Here is a 20,281-nt window from a genome sequence, read left to right on the forward strand (position 1 = left end):
ACTCTCAGAAGTATTATGATAAAACTAGATCAAACTTCTAAAACAATGTTATTAGATTAAAAACTTTTAAGGTTATCAAAATCTGAAAGGTCTTCTCACAAGTATACAAATGTATCTCAAAACTGCAAGTATATTTGCTAAAATCACGTGACTGCCACATCACAGAGGAGGTTTTAATAAAAATTCTTCCCGTCCTCAGCATGTAGTTTTAATCCTTAGTACAACTGATTGTCCCGAATAAGTAAAGTACTAAAAAGATTTGACCATCTCTTCCCTATTCTTTATAATGAATACATAATTGCAAACTATGTTTTCATATTTATTCCTCAGAAATCATTTTAAGTAGAGGATTCGAACGACTTTATATTGTGATGATTATTTTATTTAGGTTTTAGGTCCCTTGCGAGAATTTTTTTTTTACTTTTATGTCACCATATACGGGTGAAGGGTTTTAAATTTAAAATTCATTCGTCCCTTAAGGCCATTGAGCAATGACGTTCTTTACCGTGCCAACGCCTTCCATGTCTAATGACCTTTTTTTAAAAATCTCATTCGAAAGACCAGTGACCTTCACATCTAGAGCCGGGCGTATCTGAGGAACAGTCACTACCTTTCGTAACGTCTAATGTTACATGTACGGGAACAATTATAGAACCCGGTACCTCCCGATCATGAAGTGAGCGCCATACCACTAGGCTACCGCGACTGGTACAAGTACTTAATATTGTGAAGTGACTTGATTTGTTTGATCCCCTTGTCGCACACGAACCTTTCTGAATGTTCTGTAAAAAGGGTGTCGGTGCAAGTGAGTAACATAATTACTACGTACTTTTTATACAACAAGTGAAGTAATGGTGTACTAAATTACCAGAAAATGTTTTGGAAAAGTCATTTCGTTATATGTTATGTTATTTCATGAGGTTTTCTAGTTTTCAATTTTAAATAATTTTGGGCTATTTCCCTTTTTGCATCATATCTTCTATGTATATATGTATCACCTTAAGCAAGGTTGAGTTTGTTTGGTCGTATTATGACTGGCATGTTTCCCACCAGTTGTTAAGTCATCGCTTTTACACAAATAAGACTACGGCTTACTTAGTTTCCCTGATCCAAACAGAGCTAGGATATTAGGGCTTACTGAGGATGTGACAGGTTGACAGGGGATACTTAATATGTAATGGAAACAAACTTTAATAGAATGAATTAACTGAAATATTGATGACCGACACATTCCCATTTCTCCTTCTTATTTAGCCTGCTTACCGTATTTTATCGTGTTATGCCTTTTAATGTGAAAAAAGATGCAAATATTACAAAAATCTGAAAATATTCGAAGAACCAAGGTGTACTTTTTTCAATGGAAATTTTTGATGATTCCCCTCTCTGTTTGTTTGATAATGTAATCTTTTATATAAAGTATAAATTATGTTTTTCATTTGTAAAATTGCAAGCAATTCCATTAAAGTGTATGAATAATACAGAGTCACGTTTTTATGGTGATATAAGAGTTTTAATGTGCGTCATCTATATGACTCACAAAAGACTCCTACTCTGAAAGACTAGATCTTCCGCATTCGTAGTTCCAGTATGTTAATCATTCTGTTAGTGATTATACTTCTATAAGAGTGTACGATTTAATTCACAGTTTAAGTGAGAAGAAAAAATGCTTCTACTATAATTCTGTTCATTGAAATACATCAACTGCTGTTATTAAGATTGTTTCTGTGAAAAAATCAATTGATCTCCAAAGGTCATTTTTCTTGTTAAGGAATAGTTCCTATAATGGTCTTGTTATCAAATATAACTTATCAATGGGTCGTATTTTGCCTGACGTGTTTCATATAGTGAATATTGATCGATCTCAGAAACTTTCAAACAATACAAATTTGAGTACATGGCATGAAACCGAACCCCTGGAAGTTCTAAAGGTGGGATCAGGTACCTAGGACGAGTAAACATTCCCCTGCTGACCGATCCCGGCCCCTGTGTATTGATCAGGTAGACGAAATAATCCATAGTCATACTTAATAATCCTCAGTATAATTCAATACTGCGAAGTTACAAACAGAAGTTGGCTTCTTGATATTTCAAACATTATCCTTTTTTGCATTTTTTACAGAAAATAATATAATCTAAAATACACCTACAAAGTGTGTAAATTGACGGAATCGCTACCTATTTGCATACATGCGTCTTACATGCATATGCATTGGAAATAAGGACATGGAATAAAATATATGGCGATAACGAACAATATGCAAGCTCAAAAGTCCATTAAACAATACCAATTTTAGAGCTGAGCAAACACGGACCTCTAAAACATCAGAGGTGGGATCAGGTGCCATGGAGAGGTGAGCATATCCTGCCGACCGGTCACACCCGCCGTTTGCTCCTTGTCATGATCGGGAAATGACGGAAAAATTCGTCGTCAATTCAATGTGTAATTAATGGCCTAACAGTTAGTATGAAAAACGTCAGTCAGCATTTGACTTAATGATAAATTGTATTTGCTGACAAGGTCATTGTATCAACAATAGAACTTACGAAATGACGATTTTAAACGAGACTGCCGATATTCTTGTTTCATCAACTTGTTTGTCAATAACTTACCTCGTTTTAGAAATTGTTCAGATGTATAGCATGCTCTTAGGTATCGAATCAACTGAGAAATATAAACCCCGTATGCAGGTGATGAAGGTATATTGCTGCATAAGAAAGGGAAGTTGACGATTCAAAAGTTAAAGTCATCACTTTTATCATAAAGCTTAGTTGTCAGATTACCATTAAAGTCTTTTTCAAGTAAAATATCCAAATATGAAACAAAACTGTAAAACATATGTTATATGGAACTGATAAAATAGATAATAAAATAATAAAGAAATAAGAAAAGGATAACAAAATATGAGAAAAAACAATAGAAATGATATTAAATGACAAGTTTAATTCAAAGGTCATATAAGATGAAAAGCAACACGATCAAGGTTACTTAAAGAGACAAGACCTAGTCTATATATTTACAGAAATGGTATATAACATTAATGTGGCACATTTAATTGCTTGTTAAGAAAGGCATTTGCCTATTAATACTTGATATTTTTTAAAATAAAATACAGTATAGATGAAGGAAACGATAAAGGAAAAAAAATATATTTAAACAAAGCCATCAAGACACAACACATTTTACTAACAATAATAATATTGAGAAAGATGACATGGAAATAAAAAGGAAATAACAATAATAAAATGAAGTAATCAGAAAAAAAAACCCTCACAACTTTTTTCAAACCATTTTTTTTTATCAAAGTAAAATAGTTCTATTAATCTAAATAAATACCCTAATCAATCAATCAATCAATAAATATATACCATTGGAACAATATTAATAAAACAAAGATTATATATTTAATGAAGTTTTTCTATCTGTATATTACTGTCGTCTGTAAATATACTTTAAGGACTACTTCGTTTACTAAATTGTGTTCTGGTTTCGTAAATTTATAATGCCTTCAAAACAATGCATAAATTAAGTGCATAAATATATAAGAAAAGTCACTCCTTACTTAATGAAGAAACCATAGTTAGCATGAATAGGATGTGATAAAAAGAAAAAAAAAACATAGTCACCTTACCAAGAGTGTATGTTCTTGTTAAATACAGAAAGAATCCTTAAATACCGTTTAATCTTTATGATTTTTATAAAGTTGCTTTAAAGTTGCTATAAAACCTACATTAGATACTTTAATATTTTCGATTTTAACCCATACAATTGTAATAAACATGATTTTAAAATGATCTTTAGTGAATAGCACAACAATGTTATACAATGCAAATATATGTAAAGAACCATTCTATTATAACTGTAGACTATAATTTTTCAACATCCAAGATATCATTATCATTTTTAAAAAACAGGAAACAGATCCTTGTGAAAGCAAGTTAAATCCAGCGGGAAAACGTTTATCTGATGATATAACAAGATTTTACAAAGTCTTCCTTATTTTTAGCTTTTTTTATGTTTACAGGAATGACTCTTGTGGTTTAAAAGTAGTAACTTTATCGAATACAAGGCATTTTAAGTGATATGAAATTCGTTTTAAGTGTTTGAGGAAACTGGGGACAGTTATCAGATTAAAGTAGTAATGTACAGTCAGCTGTATGGCTCTTTTGAAAACGTCACTATGTAGAACAGTATTAACTTCCTTCTTCCGAATCTTACAATTTAATTCCTAATCACGTTGCTGAGAAATAATCTATTATTAAATATTAATATCAGTGTACGAGGGTCAATTTCGTAGTTTCGTTTTTTTTTTTTTATTATACCCTGCCATGAATATGGTCGGGGCAGATAGAGTTTGTCATGTCCGTCTTCCGTCCTTCCTTCCATCTGTCCTTCCGCCTGTCCTTCCGTCGCGCTGATTAAGAAAACTTTCTGTTGTAGATTCTTATGTATATCATAATGCTGTCCCCTTACTACACACACACACACACACACACACTTTATTGCAGTAGTGTGGAAAGTGTGTCATGTTATTGCATTAAAATAATTCCGGCAATTGAGAGATAAATTTTCACCCCTCCCGAGTTTTAGCAGTTATTTTTTTTCTTGTTTGAATTTGATAAAGTTGCTATAGGCCTTCCTTATTGAGATTAAACAGAAGTAGGGAGTTTGAAAGCTTTATAAACGTGACCTCAACGACGATCTCCGATTTTTTTTTCAGACATCCTTAATCAATAAGACATTCAGTATAATAAAATAAATAGTGCATGTTTTTTTAATTAGGGTAACAGTTGAAATTGACACTCCAGGGAAAACTTATGTCAACCGACGCGTCAACACATTAACAAAGCTATGCCCATCTGTGTCATCACCAAAAATTGTTCTAAGAATACAGTATATTTGTTCGCCTGCAGAGCAGAGCGGCTATAAAGGATCACTTAACCAGGCGTCTGTGTAGCTGTTTGTCTGGCCGTCTCTCTGTCTGTCACACCCCATATCTCTAGAACTCTAAGAGGTATGGATTTGATATTTTTCACATATATTGCTTGGCACTATGGCTTTTGTAAATTACAATGCTTACCTACCTCGTGACCTTTGACCTTGACCTTTAACATATTTTTAAAAATAGCTTAAAGTGCCGATATACAGCATATTTTGGTAAGTCTATGCTAATTAGCATGTGCACCGTTTGTCATAAGAAAAGATGAAAAAATACCAGCAATAACAATCCACTTGACCTTTGACCTACTTTGCAAAATATATCTCGGGCAATTTCATTTTACTTATGACTTTTGAATTTTGAGAGGCAGGGTTTAAATAATTTGCATTTATGCATGTTTATGAGCTCATGGTAGTGTAATTTGAAACCATATGATATTCAACTACCAGACAGACTTATATTTTTTAATACTATGAAAATACATCGGGATCAGTATTTCAAAATGGATCGTGTAGACTGAGAATTTCAGTAAAGGCAGACTTTAAATCTCTTTTGAATGATCATTGGAAACATGTCTAGCTCATTAAAAAGTACTTTGAAACTGTATGATATTCAGGTACCACACAAACTTATATTTATCAATATTCAACAATGGATCGTGTAGACTGAAAATTGTAGTTTTGACAGACTGAAATCTCTATTGGAGGATTTTAACAAAATGACAAATAGTTATTCCTTATAATTTAATTAATCATTTGAGGGTTAAGAAACCATATTTTCTTTGATTGTTAGATTCTATCGCAGTCATACTATCCATGGATGCCATTTTTTTTCCTTGCAGGCAAATGCATGAACTTTCAGTCAATCATGCTTATAGTAAATAAAAAGCTGACAACTCTTAGATTTATTTACATCTTTAATTAAGCTACAAAGCATGCGACACATGCGTTCCTTGGAACAGTCTAGTTTGAATAGATGTAGAACACATTTGAAAAATAGAGTAAAGGGCATTTATTTGTTTTATTTGCTTGGATCTGCAAGTCCATCTATATTAATTGAATAGATTAAAGACAGATGAACGAAAATATAAAACAATTATAGTGCATTACACTTGTATATATTATAGCAAAAGATCTCTCTCTCTCTCTCTCTTTCTCTCTCTCTATCTCTGTATATATGTAAAGCTAATGTCATCTTAGCAGCACATAAAATTATTAAATAGATAATGAAAGCAAAAACTTATTATATTAGAAAAAGTATTTTTGTATATTTATCTCCTTTGAATACCAAAACCTGGCCAACAGATTGTCATTGATTTCAAGAAAGTTCAACATTCAGTTCTGACTTGGCAAGTTCTAATTCAATTAAACAGGAAGTCAAGAGAAATATTTTACACGCATTTCATCGTTGCTCTTCTGTTTACCAAATGACAGGCGCAATTTCTAAGACAAATAACATAGTTCAGAGGTAATTACTAATAACAGGTAGATCAACTACATTCACTTGAGTTCATCATACTTGGAAGGTTGCCTTAATTGTCCAAGTTCTTGATAATCTGGGATATCTTCAAGTCTATTATAAGTGGATGTGTTTTCGTCAAATGTGGAACTCTGTTGGCTTATTATTATCTCAGAATTCTTCCTTTCATAATGAATATGTCTAATATTCCTGTTACGTAAATATACAATTAAAAGATGGCAGCTTGACATAAAAAGGGGAAAAAATCTTATTATTTGTCAAAAATTCTATTTCTAACGCTCTATTGTTTCAAACCAGATATCATTTTTAAGGTCAGAAAACATTTTCCTGAATAATTTATCATTTTTTTTAGATGATTTAATTATTGCTACTTCTGTAAGTGTTCCCACTAAAAAAGAGGCACATAACCAGTCGTTTGTGCAATATGACAAAGGCTGGTATTTTCCTATAAAATCCAATTGAACATCCCCGGAATTGCTGCTATAGCAATTTTTTTGTTTATGTTTTTTTTTCTTTTTCTTTTTCTTTTTTTTTGTATTTTTTTTTTTAAACAGCTTAGAAATCAGAAGATAATAAAACGTGTAATTGTTATATTTTTTACAGTAGGTATATTAAATAGAAATAAAAAAAAAAGATAGGAGGAACGTGTTGCAAGATTTTAAATAATGAAATCAATATAAAAAACTTACCGAACAATAAGGAATATGTTGAGAAAAATACTTATAAAGAGAATCGGAACCACAACATACTGAGCTGAATAATCCTCGCCGTTTGATTCGTTTTCTGACGATCGCTGGATTACTTCAATAAAAAAAAAAATAAAAGATCCATGACAACAATTTAAATCGGATTTATACTCGTTTGATTAATAGTGAACTAATATTAGTTTATTCTGTCAACCAAAAATGCTCCCCTACAAGGGAAAAGAATAGCATTCCATTTTTTTTCTACGAATGCTCCGTTAACACTATCAAGAAAAGGTTCATGGTTTGTAAGACGTCGGAACAGCATTATAACCCCGCCATGGAATTTAATCCCATCTCTGACATTTCCGGGGGTCCGTTTTCCATTGCATTCAATTTAATACAGGACTTTTGAAGGAACAAAAATAGAGAGAAATCCAAAAGGGTCTCAATTGTGCAACATTAAGCATGTGCTGATGATATCATATGAGGAAAACAAAATTTGATATAAATTTGCAATCAATTATATTTTTTTCGATACATTTTCACACTCTGAGAAAATCTGCATTTTATGTGAGAATGATCTTAATCAAAATGTTTTTGTTTGTTTGTTTCAACTTTTGATTTTGTTTTGTTTGGGTTTTTTTTTCTTTGAATATGTAAAATTTACTAAAGATTGATAGAATGATTGTAATTGTAGGTCTTTAGCATTAATTTTTCACTCATATGAGACGTCAATATATATTGGTTAAGGGCTTTTTTTTTTTAAATTGAAATCAAATAATATATATTGTTAGACTTCATTTAAAGAAAGGCCAATTTTTTCCTTTCATACCTTTGCCATAATTAAAGTTGATATTACAACCCTCTTTACACGAGCCATTGCTTGAAAAACAGGTTCCATTTAAACAAATTGGACTGCAATGTTGATCACATCCTGGTCCGTAACGATTTTGGTTGCATTCTACATGTATAAAAAATTTTGTAAATTGACTATTCAATATATATATATATATATATATATATATATATATATATATATATATATATATATATATACATGTATATATATATATATATATATATATATATATATATATATATATATATATATATATATATATATATATATATATATATATATATATATATATATATATATATATAAAACGGGTGATCAAAAAGTTCGCGAACTAATTGAATAACTTCCTTAAAAGAAATAAAATGAGGTTTCAGTGTTCATTATTTTTCAAAGTAGTCCTCTCTAATTTTAATGCACATCTGCAATTGTTCCGTCCATGCGCGAATCACGTGATCCAGGCGGTCACGTTACATGCTTACGTTAGAGGCTAAGAGATGTTTCCGAGTCTTATATTTCTTACCATGCAGGTAATTTTTTATAACAAGAACAGACCATCTGTCAGAAATGGCCAAATCTCGGCAATAGGATGGGTGGATAAGGATATCCCTTCCCAGAATTAGCATGGTGACCCTCACAACCCGAGTCCTCTGTCTCGGGAGCGTCGATTATCCAATGTGGAAGAAGTATGGACGCCTTCTTTTTTTCATATCTCATATGTTTAAAGTCTAAAGTAAAAGACATTTTAGTGATTTAATAATTACATTATTGCTAAGATATTCAACCATTTTTCTTATTTTAACGTGGAGATCTTTCAAACCAAATTGCTCAACTAACGACACATCTTTTTACCGGCTTGCTTTCACTGGTCAACAGAACAAACATCATTTTTAACCATCTCCCTGCTTACATTAAAACATTTAATCCAATTAATGATTGAACTTCTGGTAAGTCTTTTGTCTTCATAAACCTTGTACAAATTATCATATTCCACTGCAGAGGAATTTCCGAAATATACGTTAAACTTTACAGCCTTTACAAATTCCATTCTGATCTGAATTAAGTTTTTTTAAATGTAGAGATAGTTCGCGAACTTTTTGATCACCCCTCGTATATATATATATATATATATATATATATATATATATATATATATATATATATATATATATATATATATATATATATATATAATGGAAAATTTAATTCATTTTCACATTGAATTGTACACGGATTTTCCTTTTATCCGAGCATGATAAGGAGCATGCCGCTTGTGTAACCAGTAACCAGGGGTTACTTAATCTTACATTACTTACATTACACATGATCCCTCCTTTTTTCAGAGATCTGTGTTTGCTTTGCTCACAATCTGAATTGTTTAAATGGACTTTGGAACATGATTACTGTTCGTTATTTTCACATTTCAAATAGAACTAAAAAAATTATCTAGTTGAAAACCATTCAACGAAATGTCAAGTGAAGAAAAAGAGTTCCAATGACCTTACCGGTCACCTGAGTATAACACAACACTTTTAAGAATCCACCAAAGATTGGAATAAAACAAAATATTTGAGAGATGGTGAGATGTTGTCACAAAGCAAAGAAAATAAGATGATCATGTTTGTTTGTTTGTTTGTTTGTTTATTGTTTAACGTCCCTCTCGAAAATTTTTTCACTCATGTGGAGACACCGCCACTTGCCGGTGGAGAGCTGTAAATGTTGTCCTATACTCGACACTTAGGGCCATTGAGCAGTGAGGGATCTTTTTCGTGCCAACACCTACTGCAACACGGGGCCTCAGTTTATACGGTCTTATCCGAAGGACCGGTCTCATCGTCCAACGGTGGGATTCGAACCCGCGGCGTAAGGATCAACTCCTTACTCCGCGATTCTAGAGTCAACGCTCTAGCCATCATTGATTAACAAAATAGTCAAGTGTTACAGTAGTACTCAGATTACATGTAATCAAAAATAAGATCTAATTATACACTCCTATTTGTCACTATCAATATGCAGACAAAATCATACAATATTACTAGATAAAATGTAGTAAAACTTTCACACACCCTCCTTCAAAAGTCTCTAGGTCTTTGAAGAATGTATTATGTACAAAGATAAGGTATTTTTGTCTTATTTTTTTTTATCTGTTATTTACAAGTCTCTCAAGCCATTAAAACAATGAAAGTACTCGTTGTGCTCTATATCGTAACCATGTACTTATTTTGTGTGCTTATAAAACCTAAGAGCAGGGAAGAAAATTTCAAGGAAGAAATGCATTTTGACTATATTATCAAAAGAAATTTCACCCTAGCACCAGATTTCCTGACCCAGGGTTAATTAAACAATTGGAAGAGGCATCTTTGCTCATTATTTCTATGCACTGAGTACATTTCCTTAATACCCAAATAAATTAAAAGATGCATATAATCGATTGAGTCCCGCCTAAACACTAGCTAGAACCCCTGATTCAGAGGCCATGAATAACCCTCCAACTCTCGTTGCTTACAATGTAATACAATAATGCCAACAGTTAAACCGTTTGACGCCCAGGAATAAAGAGTGCATTTTTTTGGGAGTTTTTACTTCAACATAGGCAAAGAGGGCCTGGACCATGAAATTCATCAATGTATGTTGCCCTCCGCCCATAAATGATTTATGCAAAAATTGGTTGAAATCGGTTCAGCGGTTCCAGAGAAGAAACTGAAAAAAATTCCAATGTTAAAGCAGGACGAACGACAATGTACAAAATCAGATAGGTATAGGTCACCTGAGGTACTCAGGTGACCTGAAAATATAAATCATCATAAATTAGGGTTCTATTATTTGATATATGTTTAGCCTAGATTTATACAAAAGCAGATTTTTAATTCTTTACATATTTCGTTATTTACATAAATTTACGTAAATAATGCTAAAAATATGAGTCTGTATGTTTCAAATATTACGAGTCTTAGAGTAATTGATATCGCCAGATGACTCGTAGACGTCAAACCGCCAAATCGCATGAACAGGAATTCGCAAGTGGACTTTTCATAAAAGTTCTTACATGTATTTTAGTATTTTTAATATGAAAGTGAGTAAATTTGCTTTTCGCAAAATAACACTATATTAAATTCCTCGTGTATATTTAAAAATCTACTGTAACAGTACTATCAATAGAACTTGGGCTTCTCTGAATCCTAGCCCTTATAGTAATGTGTATGCTTAGTGATATATAAGTATCTAAGCAATGCTACAATACAATACCGTTGTCGTGGAAGAGAAAAGCAACCCCATTCCTGAAGTGTGAGTTTTGTAACTTTAATTATATATCCGGTTCCAAAATGTGATCAAATCTTACTTTACTCTGATAATTTATTATGCTTATTTAATAATTAATGATTTCAAGCGTAAAATTATTATTAGACTCTTCAGGGAGGATTGTGTACCAAAAAATGTCATTTTTAACTGCAATCTTTTAGTGGCCTACCATCACAGTTCTGACCCTGCCATCCTGTTTTACAGATACATTTTCCATTAGCTTGATGACAACCAGAAATGCAACCAAAACTACAGTTCTTGAGGCAATCAATTCCAAATTTTCCGTCAATACATCCTGAATTGCATAAACCACTGATTCTACTGCATCCATTTTTACAATTTTTGTCGCAGGTTTTATCACATTGACTTCCATATTTGTCAACTGGGCATTCACCCTCACATTCTCCTGAGGTTATATTGCAGGCTGATAGGCATGATGTACTGCATTTCTTCTCACAGTTCTGCAAATAAAAACCCCTCTTACAGCCGAAAGTGCAGGATCCGGTGACATTGTCACATATCTTTCTTTTACAATTGACACTACACTTATTGGAGCAATTAGACCCGTAATGATTGGAATCACATTCTACAAAGAGTAAAAATCCGTATGTTGTTTCACAATTGAAATTAAATTAAATACCTGCAGTGTCGAGTCATGTTATAGTAACATTAATAATTGTAGGATGTCTTACATTAGACATTCCTTAACTGCGTTCAAAATCCAAAGGCGTTCAAACAAAGGTGTGATCTTGCCCTAAATATGCATATTCATACTTATTCACAAATTTGTATTGAAATTTCATTATAAATGAGTTTATCATAATGCTGTTTATGTACTTTGATTTGTACTCCAAAATATGAAAATGTCTTTTTTGATAGCCTTTGTTTCATTTACCGACAACACCCTACCCTTTATATCATTCTGTGTTTAAAAAAAGCAAATAATCCTATAATTAGAGAATAACAAACTTACCATTGCATTCATTTCCTCTCCAGTTCGGTTTACATCCTCCAATACAAGTACCATATTGATTACAGTTGGCATTTGCACAGTTTTCACTACATAACATGTTGCAGAATGGACCAGATGTGCATGAATTGCATAATCCACTTGTCATATTGCAGAATTCCAGTGAGCAGGTCGATGAACAGTTGTTCTGACATTTATTTCCCCAGAATCCCGAATTACAACCACGGACGCAGTTTTCCTTTTCATCGCACTGCATGTCTACACAATTAGGGCTGCATGTGACCGCTGAATGAAAATGCATCACATCTGACTTGTATTATAGTATGTAATTGAGATTTGAATTAGCAAAACTTTAGCGAACAAAGCTTTGAGTTATAGAAAATGAAGGTCTTGATATAACCGAATTAATTTATTGAATAGCGTTTTACGTCAATATGTTACATTTTCAAACAGAAACTTGTGTTTTATTACGCTGTACTTCCACGGAATTCATAGATCATCAACCCCTTTCAGTGTTTTGATTATTTAATATCATTAAAAAAATAAGAGATTACTGAGTTAATGTTACAGGGATTTCAACAACCTCGAATAAATGCGGAATTTCGTTAATTCTATGGTCCTTAAAATGATTTTTGTAAGCAAATATAATCTATCGTTAGGTTGCATTTTGGTTGTCTTGTTTCATACCAATTATAAGGCCTATTGCCTTTACATTGAATTGACTACGGAAAGTTCCGTATACCTGAACAATACATAAGACTAAGGGCGGGTGGTACGGGCAACAGGGGATGCTTACTCTTTCTTTGCACCTGATCCAACCTCTGGAATTTCAAGGGTCTGTGTTTTATGCCCTCTTCATATATTTTTTATTGTTGTGAGATTTTTTGAGATCGATTACTATTCGTTTCTTCGCCTTTTACATAAAAAAATAAACATAAGCTTTGTTCATAATACTCCTCTGAACTATATGAAATACGAACTAAATTCCTAAATTTTAATGTTCATTGTACACATTTAAAGAACGATAACCCTTAACGTGCGTTATAGTGTATAGCATAAGCATAGTGTATAACGTGAGTTATAGTGTATAGCATAGCATAGTAAATCATATGATGTGAATTTTGCAGTGTTTTCTTTATAAATGACCGTTCACTGTAGCTCAGTCGGTAGAGCGCTAGCTTCGTGATCGGGGGGTCGTGAGTTCGAATCTCGGCCGCGACAAACCTAAGTCGATAAAAATTGGGTAGCAACTGTTCCTTCGCCATGCGCTCGGTACTTTGAAGTGAAAGTTGAGGGTCCTTCGGATGAGACCTTAAAAACCGAGGTCCCGTGTGACGGCAGGCGTTGGCACGATAAAGATCCCTCACTGTTCAATGGCCCTGAGTGCCGAGTAAACGTCAAAATTTGAAGCCCTTCACCGGTATATGGTGACGTCTCTATATGAGTTAAAAATTCTCGAATGGGACGTAAAACAACATACAATCAATCAATCTTTATAAATGTATATAAAAGTTATGTATATAAATGTTTATGAGTTATGTAATTGTATATAGGAACACATGAATAAAAAGAAACCTTACAAAATACTATAATATTATCTTCATATGCTATATATATTTGACTCAAGGCAACGCAAAGTACATTTCGAACAATGATACCATTTCACTAATGTTCAGTATGACAAACTAGTTTACTTTGATTGATAGATTTAGCACCTAAACTAGATTTTAAGAAGTATATTATTCTGAATGTTGTAAGCAATTTATTTAAAAAAAAAAAATAAGTACGTTTTTGCAGTGACAGTTTACCATCATTGGCTTACCATCTCGGAGAAGATTACATTCGTGTTCGCGTTATATTCAGCCCCCCCCCCCCTCCCTCCCTCCCCAATCCAGTTAAGGGAGCGTTATGGTCTGGGAACATATGGAAGGCCCCTTTAGTGATACTCGAGGGAAATTTAACCGACGAGAGTGTACATCAGCACGCCATTGCATTCATTCATACAATCCAGCGTAACGTCAATCTGCAGCAGGACAAGGGACGGTCGTGCGTGTTGTTAATGAGTATCTACAACAACCACACTGGCCTGCGATGACAACAGATTTATCGTCTATAGAACATGTTTAGGATGAAATGGAACGACGTCTTCGCCAACACCTCCTGTACGTTAGATGCTTCGCGGAACTATCTCTAGGCATTTCAATGCATCGCGGGTGTTAAATTGCATCGGTGCAAATGGCGGTCACACATTAATACACGCTATCAAAACTTTGAAACTTTTTGGCATTACCTTACTTTATTTGCGGCTATTCATATCAACTTTAAGGAACCTAATCCATAATTAGATGTTTGAGTTGACAGACAATGAATTATATTAAATAATGATATACATAATGCATCATGATACTTTTATATTTTGTGTATGAATCTATAAAAAAAAAAAAAAAAAAAAAAAAAAAAAAAAAAAAAAAAAAAACTTCCAGTACACCTTTTCCGATAGTATATAAGGATTTCTTCAAACTGTTGTCAGTGTAGAGAAGCGCCGCGTATACATATCAATGCCATTAAAAACGCATTTATTTTTAACTTCCCTAGTTGATCAAGCGGTCTAGCACGCTGTTCCTGCATTAATGGTGATATGTTCTGCAGGACGAGTATTCAATTTCCAGTTGGGGGCAATGGTAGGTTCCCTTGCACTCGTGCTATATGCCCATTTTTTTTCTATTTTCGTTAACAATAACATGATAATTGTCAAATGGAAAATAGGACTATGAAACATGAAGTGTTATTTTGTTCTTATGATTAAAAAATGATATAAATATCATTTGATAAAGAGAATTCATGGAGCAATAATAGTATTTATCTCAGCATAAAAGGTATATATTGATAGTGGAAATAATAATAAGTGTCATACTTGAATATGTAACATATTTATATTTAAGCTAGAATAAAGAATTCTTATCTGTGATCATTTTTCAGCAAGAGTTATCTGTCATCGATGTTTTACGGAGAAAATGTACTTATATTCTGGTAAATGCTTAATTACTGTATTCTTCATAGTGTTTACTAAATTAATTATAAAGAGATAGAAATATCTCAGTTTTAACAATTAAAAAAATGGATGCAAATCTTATATTTTTAGGTCAAATATCATTGATAATCATCAAGAAATTTTGAAGTATAATATGGTTTTGAATGAATTTATGATATTTCGCTCATTCATAACTCTGGTAAGACTAACTATTGCATACCTTTAGATTATTATGATTATTTATAATTTTTGTTATCTTCTCATCTCCTTCCACATTAAATTATGCGTGAAAATCTTCACAGATCTCTTGCAATATCAAAGAAGAAAGGAAAAGCAGATTCTAAGTCAATTAATTGATTTCTCTAAAATAATTATAAATCTACTTTTAGTGTCAGGCATGATAAATTCTATAGCTAGAACTCTTTTGTTATTATAACCATGCAAAAAGTTTTCTCTTTTTTCCATTACCAGAGAAAAGGTTTTTAAAATTGCATAAATTTATATTTTGATGGATTTAGAAAACATTTTAGGAAAACGTTCCAACAAAAGTAAGACAGCAACAATAAAATCAGGGTCGTTGTTTCTTTTTAATCATAGACGATTTAAACCAAAATTGGATGAAGTTGATTTTTTAAATGTAAATCATATACGGTACCAATTTTGATGCACTAGATGCGCATTTCGACAAATTATGTCTCTTCAGTGATGCTCAAGCCAAAACGTTGGAAATCCAAAATATTTAAATAAAAAAAGATTTGAAAGAGCTGAAAAAGATGCCAAAAGATGGAGCCAAATACCTCGAAGGATTAGAGCTATGCATGAGGGAGATAATCCTTATTTTTGAAATAAATTTCTAAATATTACCACAGGATTTAAATATATATCCGTATTATTAAGCTAGTACCGAAGTACTAGGTTACTGGGCTGTAGAGACCCTCGGGGACTAACAGTCCACCAGCAGTAAAAAAAAAAAAAAAAAGACTGATAGTCGATGATTCAAAACTAAAATATGGACGAAAATACATGATGAAAGTCAGCCAATGAAGGATTCTCTTCTTACCGTATACTTGAATTTCACATAATTCAAGTATAGGACCAGCGATTGGGTCATCTTTAGGAGCATCGTACGTTGTTGATATGCTTATATATCTTGCTGTTTTTTCGCATGAAATATTCTGTATGCTTGAAGGCACAGCTGGAAAGAGTGTGTTGTCTTTGAAACACTGGATCCATTCTTGTGAACCAGTGGAATTTGACACTTCTAATCTGTATTGCCTGAGCCGGTAAGGTTTCCAGTTATCTACAAAGAACTACGTTGTTATATTCTTCCCTTCATTTTTATCCGAAAGAGAAAAAAATAACTATAGATGAAAATGGATTAGTGTATAACGAAAATTAACAATAGGGCGTTATGTACAGACGATCATTGAAAAGCATAATTCTACCTTTAAATGTATTATTTATCATTACAACATCAAAACCATATTTTTTTTTCAGGTTATTCTTTTCTTATCCACATTTCCATTGGATGATTGATATTTCAGACACACCAGCTGGTGTTCATGTGGATCATTGAGATTTTAATGATGTCCTTGAATGAAGGAAAAATAGATACACATAGACGATTTTCAACTCTGCATAGGTAGTTTAAGCCGGCAGCTTGGAACCTAGCTGCCTATCTGAGGCTCTGCTGATATGTTTTTGAAGCATGTTTTTGGGGCACCTGTAACAAAAGTACTAAAAACGTCCGAAACCCTAGACATCTCATTGAGATCGTACTTTGTTTCTCTAAGACTAACAAGGACGACAATGAAAGCAAACTATACAACTACAATAGACACTTGTCTAGTGTGTAGGGTAATCAATATATACAGAATTGATTTTGTAACTTGTCAACTGCTACAATTTAGTACACAAAGAGAAATTCCTAACGTCTGTTTATTTACTCGAGGTGATGCCTCTTGGCTACACAAACAGCTTAGCTGCTTACCACTTGGTACATGTAAAACTTATTACCAGAACTAGCCAGTTGGCTATACTAGGTGGCCATTTGCAACAAACTGCCTCTCTCACTTGGTCACTTGATAAAACATAGATCAACTTCATGCACTCTTTTACCAACTAGACTATGGACTCCATGACTTTGGGTAAATATTATTCTTTGATGTATTTTCTGTCGATACATAACCTGTTAATTAAACAATATACAAGGAATTTTTGATTATACAATTTAGCAAAAGGAAGTAATTCTCATCGCTTCATTTTACAATTATGTACTCTGTTTGTCTCATAGATACCCTGGAGCAGAAAAGCGGCTCATTTGTCTATAATTATTTTTAAATATTTATATAATTATTGCATACACATTGTAGTTTGTTTGCTTACTCCCCAAAAGCAGATGAGAAAATTTTCAAAGCATTAATACCCTTTCGCTATATAGTCATTAGAGCCCTGTCTGAGCGCCAGAACTCCTTGGCCTGTCTCTGGGGCCTTGAAATTAACAAATTTGGAAGAGACATCCTTTCTCATTATAACTATGCATTTAGTTTGTTTGCTTATTACCACGGAGCAGAGGAGAAGATTTTTAAAGCATTAATTTATTTTTAGTATCTGATAAATACCCTCATTCCCGAAATCCATGATACTTGGGCCACATCTTTTACATATTTTGAACAGGCATACTTCCATATCATAACCATCCACTTAGTTCTTCGGCTAAATACCCAGGAACAGAGGAGACTGTTTTATAGAATTAATGCATGTTAACTATGTAATCATTAGAGCTCCGCTATAACTTTAGAACTCCTGTCGCAGGCCATTATATTCACAAGTTGGACAAGGCATCTTCCTTAATTGTAACTATGCATTTAGATTGTTTGCTTGATACCCAGGAGCAGAGGAGAAAATCTTATAATCAATAATGCATTTTCCCTATATAATCAAAAGAACACCAGAACACTTGACCCAGGGGCTAAGAAATTTAAAGTTTTGAATGGACACCCTTGCTTATTATAATTATGCACTTAGTTTATCTGCTTAATACCCAGGATAGAGAAGCCGATTTTCAACGAATTAATGCATATTCGCTACATTATCATTCCAGCCCTCTCGGGCACCTGAACCCCTGTAGTAGAGGCGGTGAAATTTTCTCTCACATTTTCAAAAGAGGCACAGTTCTTCATTGTGACTATGCATTTAGATTGTTTGCTTAATACCAGAGAACAGAGAAAAAGAATTTTTAAAATAAAGAGGGCGTATTCACTATATATTCAGCAAAGCCTAGTCCTAGCACCAGAACCCCTTTTCTGGGGCCATAAATTTCATAATTTTAGTAGAGGTCTCAATGCTTGTTACAATCATGCTTATAATTTGACTACATATGTCCTGAAGAAAAGAAGATGATTTTTAAAGATAGCATTACCTTTGATGGTTTTCAGATCCACCCTTCAGGCGTTGGGGGGGGGGGGGGGTGGCATGGTCATGAATTACACAATTTTTATTCCCCTTTACCAAATGATACTATAATCCAAAACTGGTTGAAAATGGTTCAGTGGTACCAGAGAAGAAGTTGAAAATGTTTAAATGTTAATTGCTGTATTTACAAAATGCATTAAGAGCAGAGATGTTTCTGTTTTTAATTTCTGAGATGTGTCACACGCAGAAATCGGGGGTTATGTTACATTATTTAAAACAAAAAAAAAAAAAAACAAAACTGTGGGGCTAATGTAACGCATGTATGCGTATAGTAAATGCCTGTGAATTATTTTAAGCTGAAACCTTTTTTTTAAATCTCCATTGAATGTTTTATTATAAATCGAATAAAAAATATTTTCCTCCCTTTTATTTTGTTATTTTAATTGTTTATTCTAAATCTACGAATATATTGAAATTTGTCACTAAAGATTTGTAAGCAAATTACAGAGCGCTTTAAAAGAATTATCTTCTTAAAAGATATAAGCATCTCCTGTACTCAGCTATATTTTGTGGGAAGTTTTACTCACTATTACGCATAAAGGGTTTCGTTTTTTGTCTAATAAAAACGGTTACACATTTATGGGTCTAGCCTTCTCTTATTCTTACACAATACGTGCTTATCAAGAATTATACAGGTATGTCTACTAGTACCGCCTTAGATGCCCCATATTCACACTATATAATTACGTGTTAAACGTTGTTTAAATAGAGAGAAGCCTTTCGAGGAACAGTTATTTCGACCCTTGCTGTTAAGATTCAAAACTATTCTGAACTGAACGAATAAGGGTATGACAATTAACTATGAAAGTAGATCAGATTGCATTCAAGTGTTTGAAAAATAATTCTGTCTAAAATATTCCTAAATGTATTGATAGTGTGCATTAAACATTTCATAAAAAGTACGAAAGTTAATATAACCGCATGTCAAATATATTTGTCAGTTTTATAGACTCACAAAGTGGCATTCGTTAGACAAAGCTACTCAACATGCCCCTAAATCATAGGCAGGTTTAACGTATCCGTGGAGAAACCAAGAATAAAACGCACAGAATACAAAATAAAAAACAATGTAGAATGAAATATAATGTAAAAAGAAGAATGATTAATGTTAGAATTCTGATGAATAGCAAACTGAATGTTGATTGATGATAATTCAAATTAATCGTTTTCCCCTTTTTTTTAGATGTAAGGGAAAGGGAAACACGTATAAACGATAAAATTCCTCCAAAATTGATTTCAAATGTTTTATACTCCAAATAAATAAAGCAAACCTCTATTTAGAAAAATAATGATAATCGCTTATTTGGAAATTCGCTTAACCTGGAATGTTTTCATTAACAGAATACCGGAGAAAAGAAAATACCAAGTTTCACCTTCAGTTCTGTAGTAGATGACAATATTTTTCAATTGATAAACTTTCCCTAAGTCCAATTCAACACAGGCAGAATGTTGGTTATGTGCTGTATGGGAACAGTTTCTGAAGTCTTGATTAATATTCCCGTCTATGATCTTATCTGCCGACAAGTCTTCAAATGTTGTGCTCAATCG

The 20,281-nt window shown here is 32.8% G+C and overlaps 2 protein-coding genes across 3 annotated transcripts in view; both read right to left on the bottom strand.

Annotated features, from left to right (window-relative positions):
- LOC133193447 (receptor-type tyrosine-protein phosphatase kappa-like) overlaps positions 1–20,281 on the bottom strand; it is a 343,287-nt gene that overhangs the window by 295,457 nt on the left and 27,549 nt on the right. The window lies entirely within an intron of this gene.
- Positions 5,827–12,391, bottom strand: LOC133193448 (multiple epidermal growth factor-like domains protein 10). 2 transcript variants are annotated; one of them, XM_061329396.1, is made up of 5 exons: positions 12,232–12,391; positions 11,428–11,844; positions 7,935–8,063; positions 7,106–7,217; positions 5,827–6,605 (listed from the first exon to the last, which is right to left on the bottom strand). In XM_061329396.1, exons 1-5 carry the CDS (start codon positions 12,374–12,376, stop codon positions 6,437–6,439), a joined length of 972 nt encoding a protein of 323 aa, XP_061185380.1. In that variant the 5' UTR covers positions 12,377–12,391; the 3' UTR covers positions 5,827–6,436. The 2 variants fall into 2 exon arrangements, with proteins under 2 accessions (XP_061185380.1, XP_061185381.1); XM_061329397.1 differs by lacking the exon at positions 12,232–12,391 and adding an exon at positions 11,951–12,013 and having other exon boundaries at positions 11,428–11,719.

Source organism: Saccostrea echinata, unplaced genomic scaffold, assembly GCF_033153115.1.
Source record: "Saccostrea echinata isolate AGI-Se365-2 ecotype Australia unplaced genomic scaffold, CSIRO_AGI_Sech_v1 ptg000027l, whole genome shotgun sequence".
Taxonomy (NCBI): Eukaryota; Metazoa; Mollusca; class Bivalvia; order Ostreida; family Ostreidae; genus Saccostrea; species Saccostrea echinata.

Excerpts from the sequence above, each read along its gene's own strand:
- LOC133193448 (XM_061329396.1), bottom strand. The coding sequence starts at position 12,376 with ATGACAAGTGGATTATGCAATTCATGCACATCTGGTCCATTCTGCAAC. Across the intron at positions 11,845-12,231 it reads GAGAGGAAATGAATGCAATG|AATGTGATTCCAATCATTAC; the intron begins GTAAGTTTGTTA and ends TACTCTTTGTAG. Across the intron at positions 7,218-7,934 it reads CAACTTTAATTATGGCAAAG|TAATCCAGCGATCGTCAGAA; the intron begins GTATGAAAGGAA and ends TTTTTATTGAAG.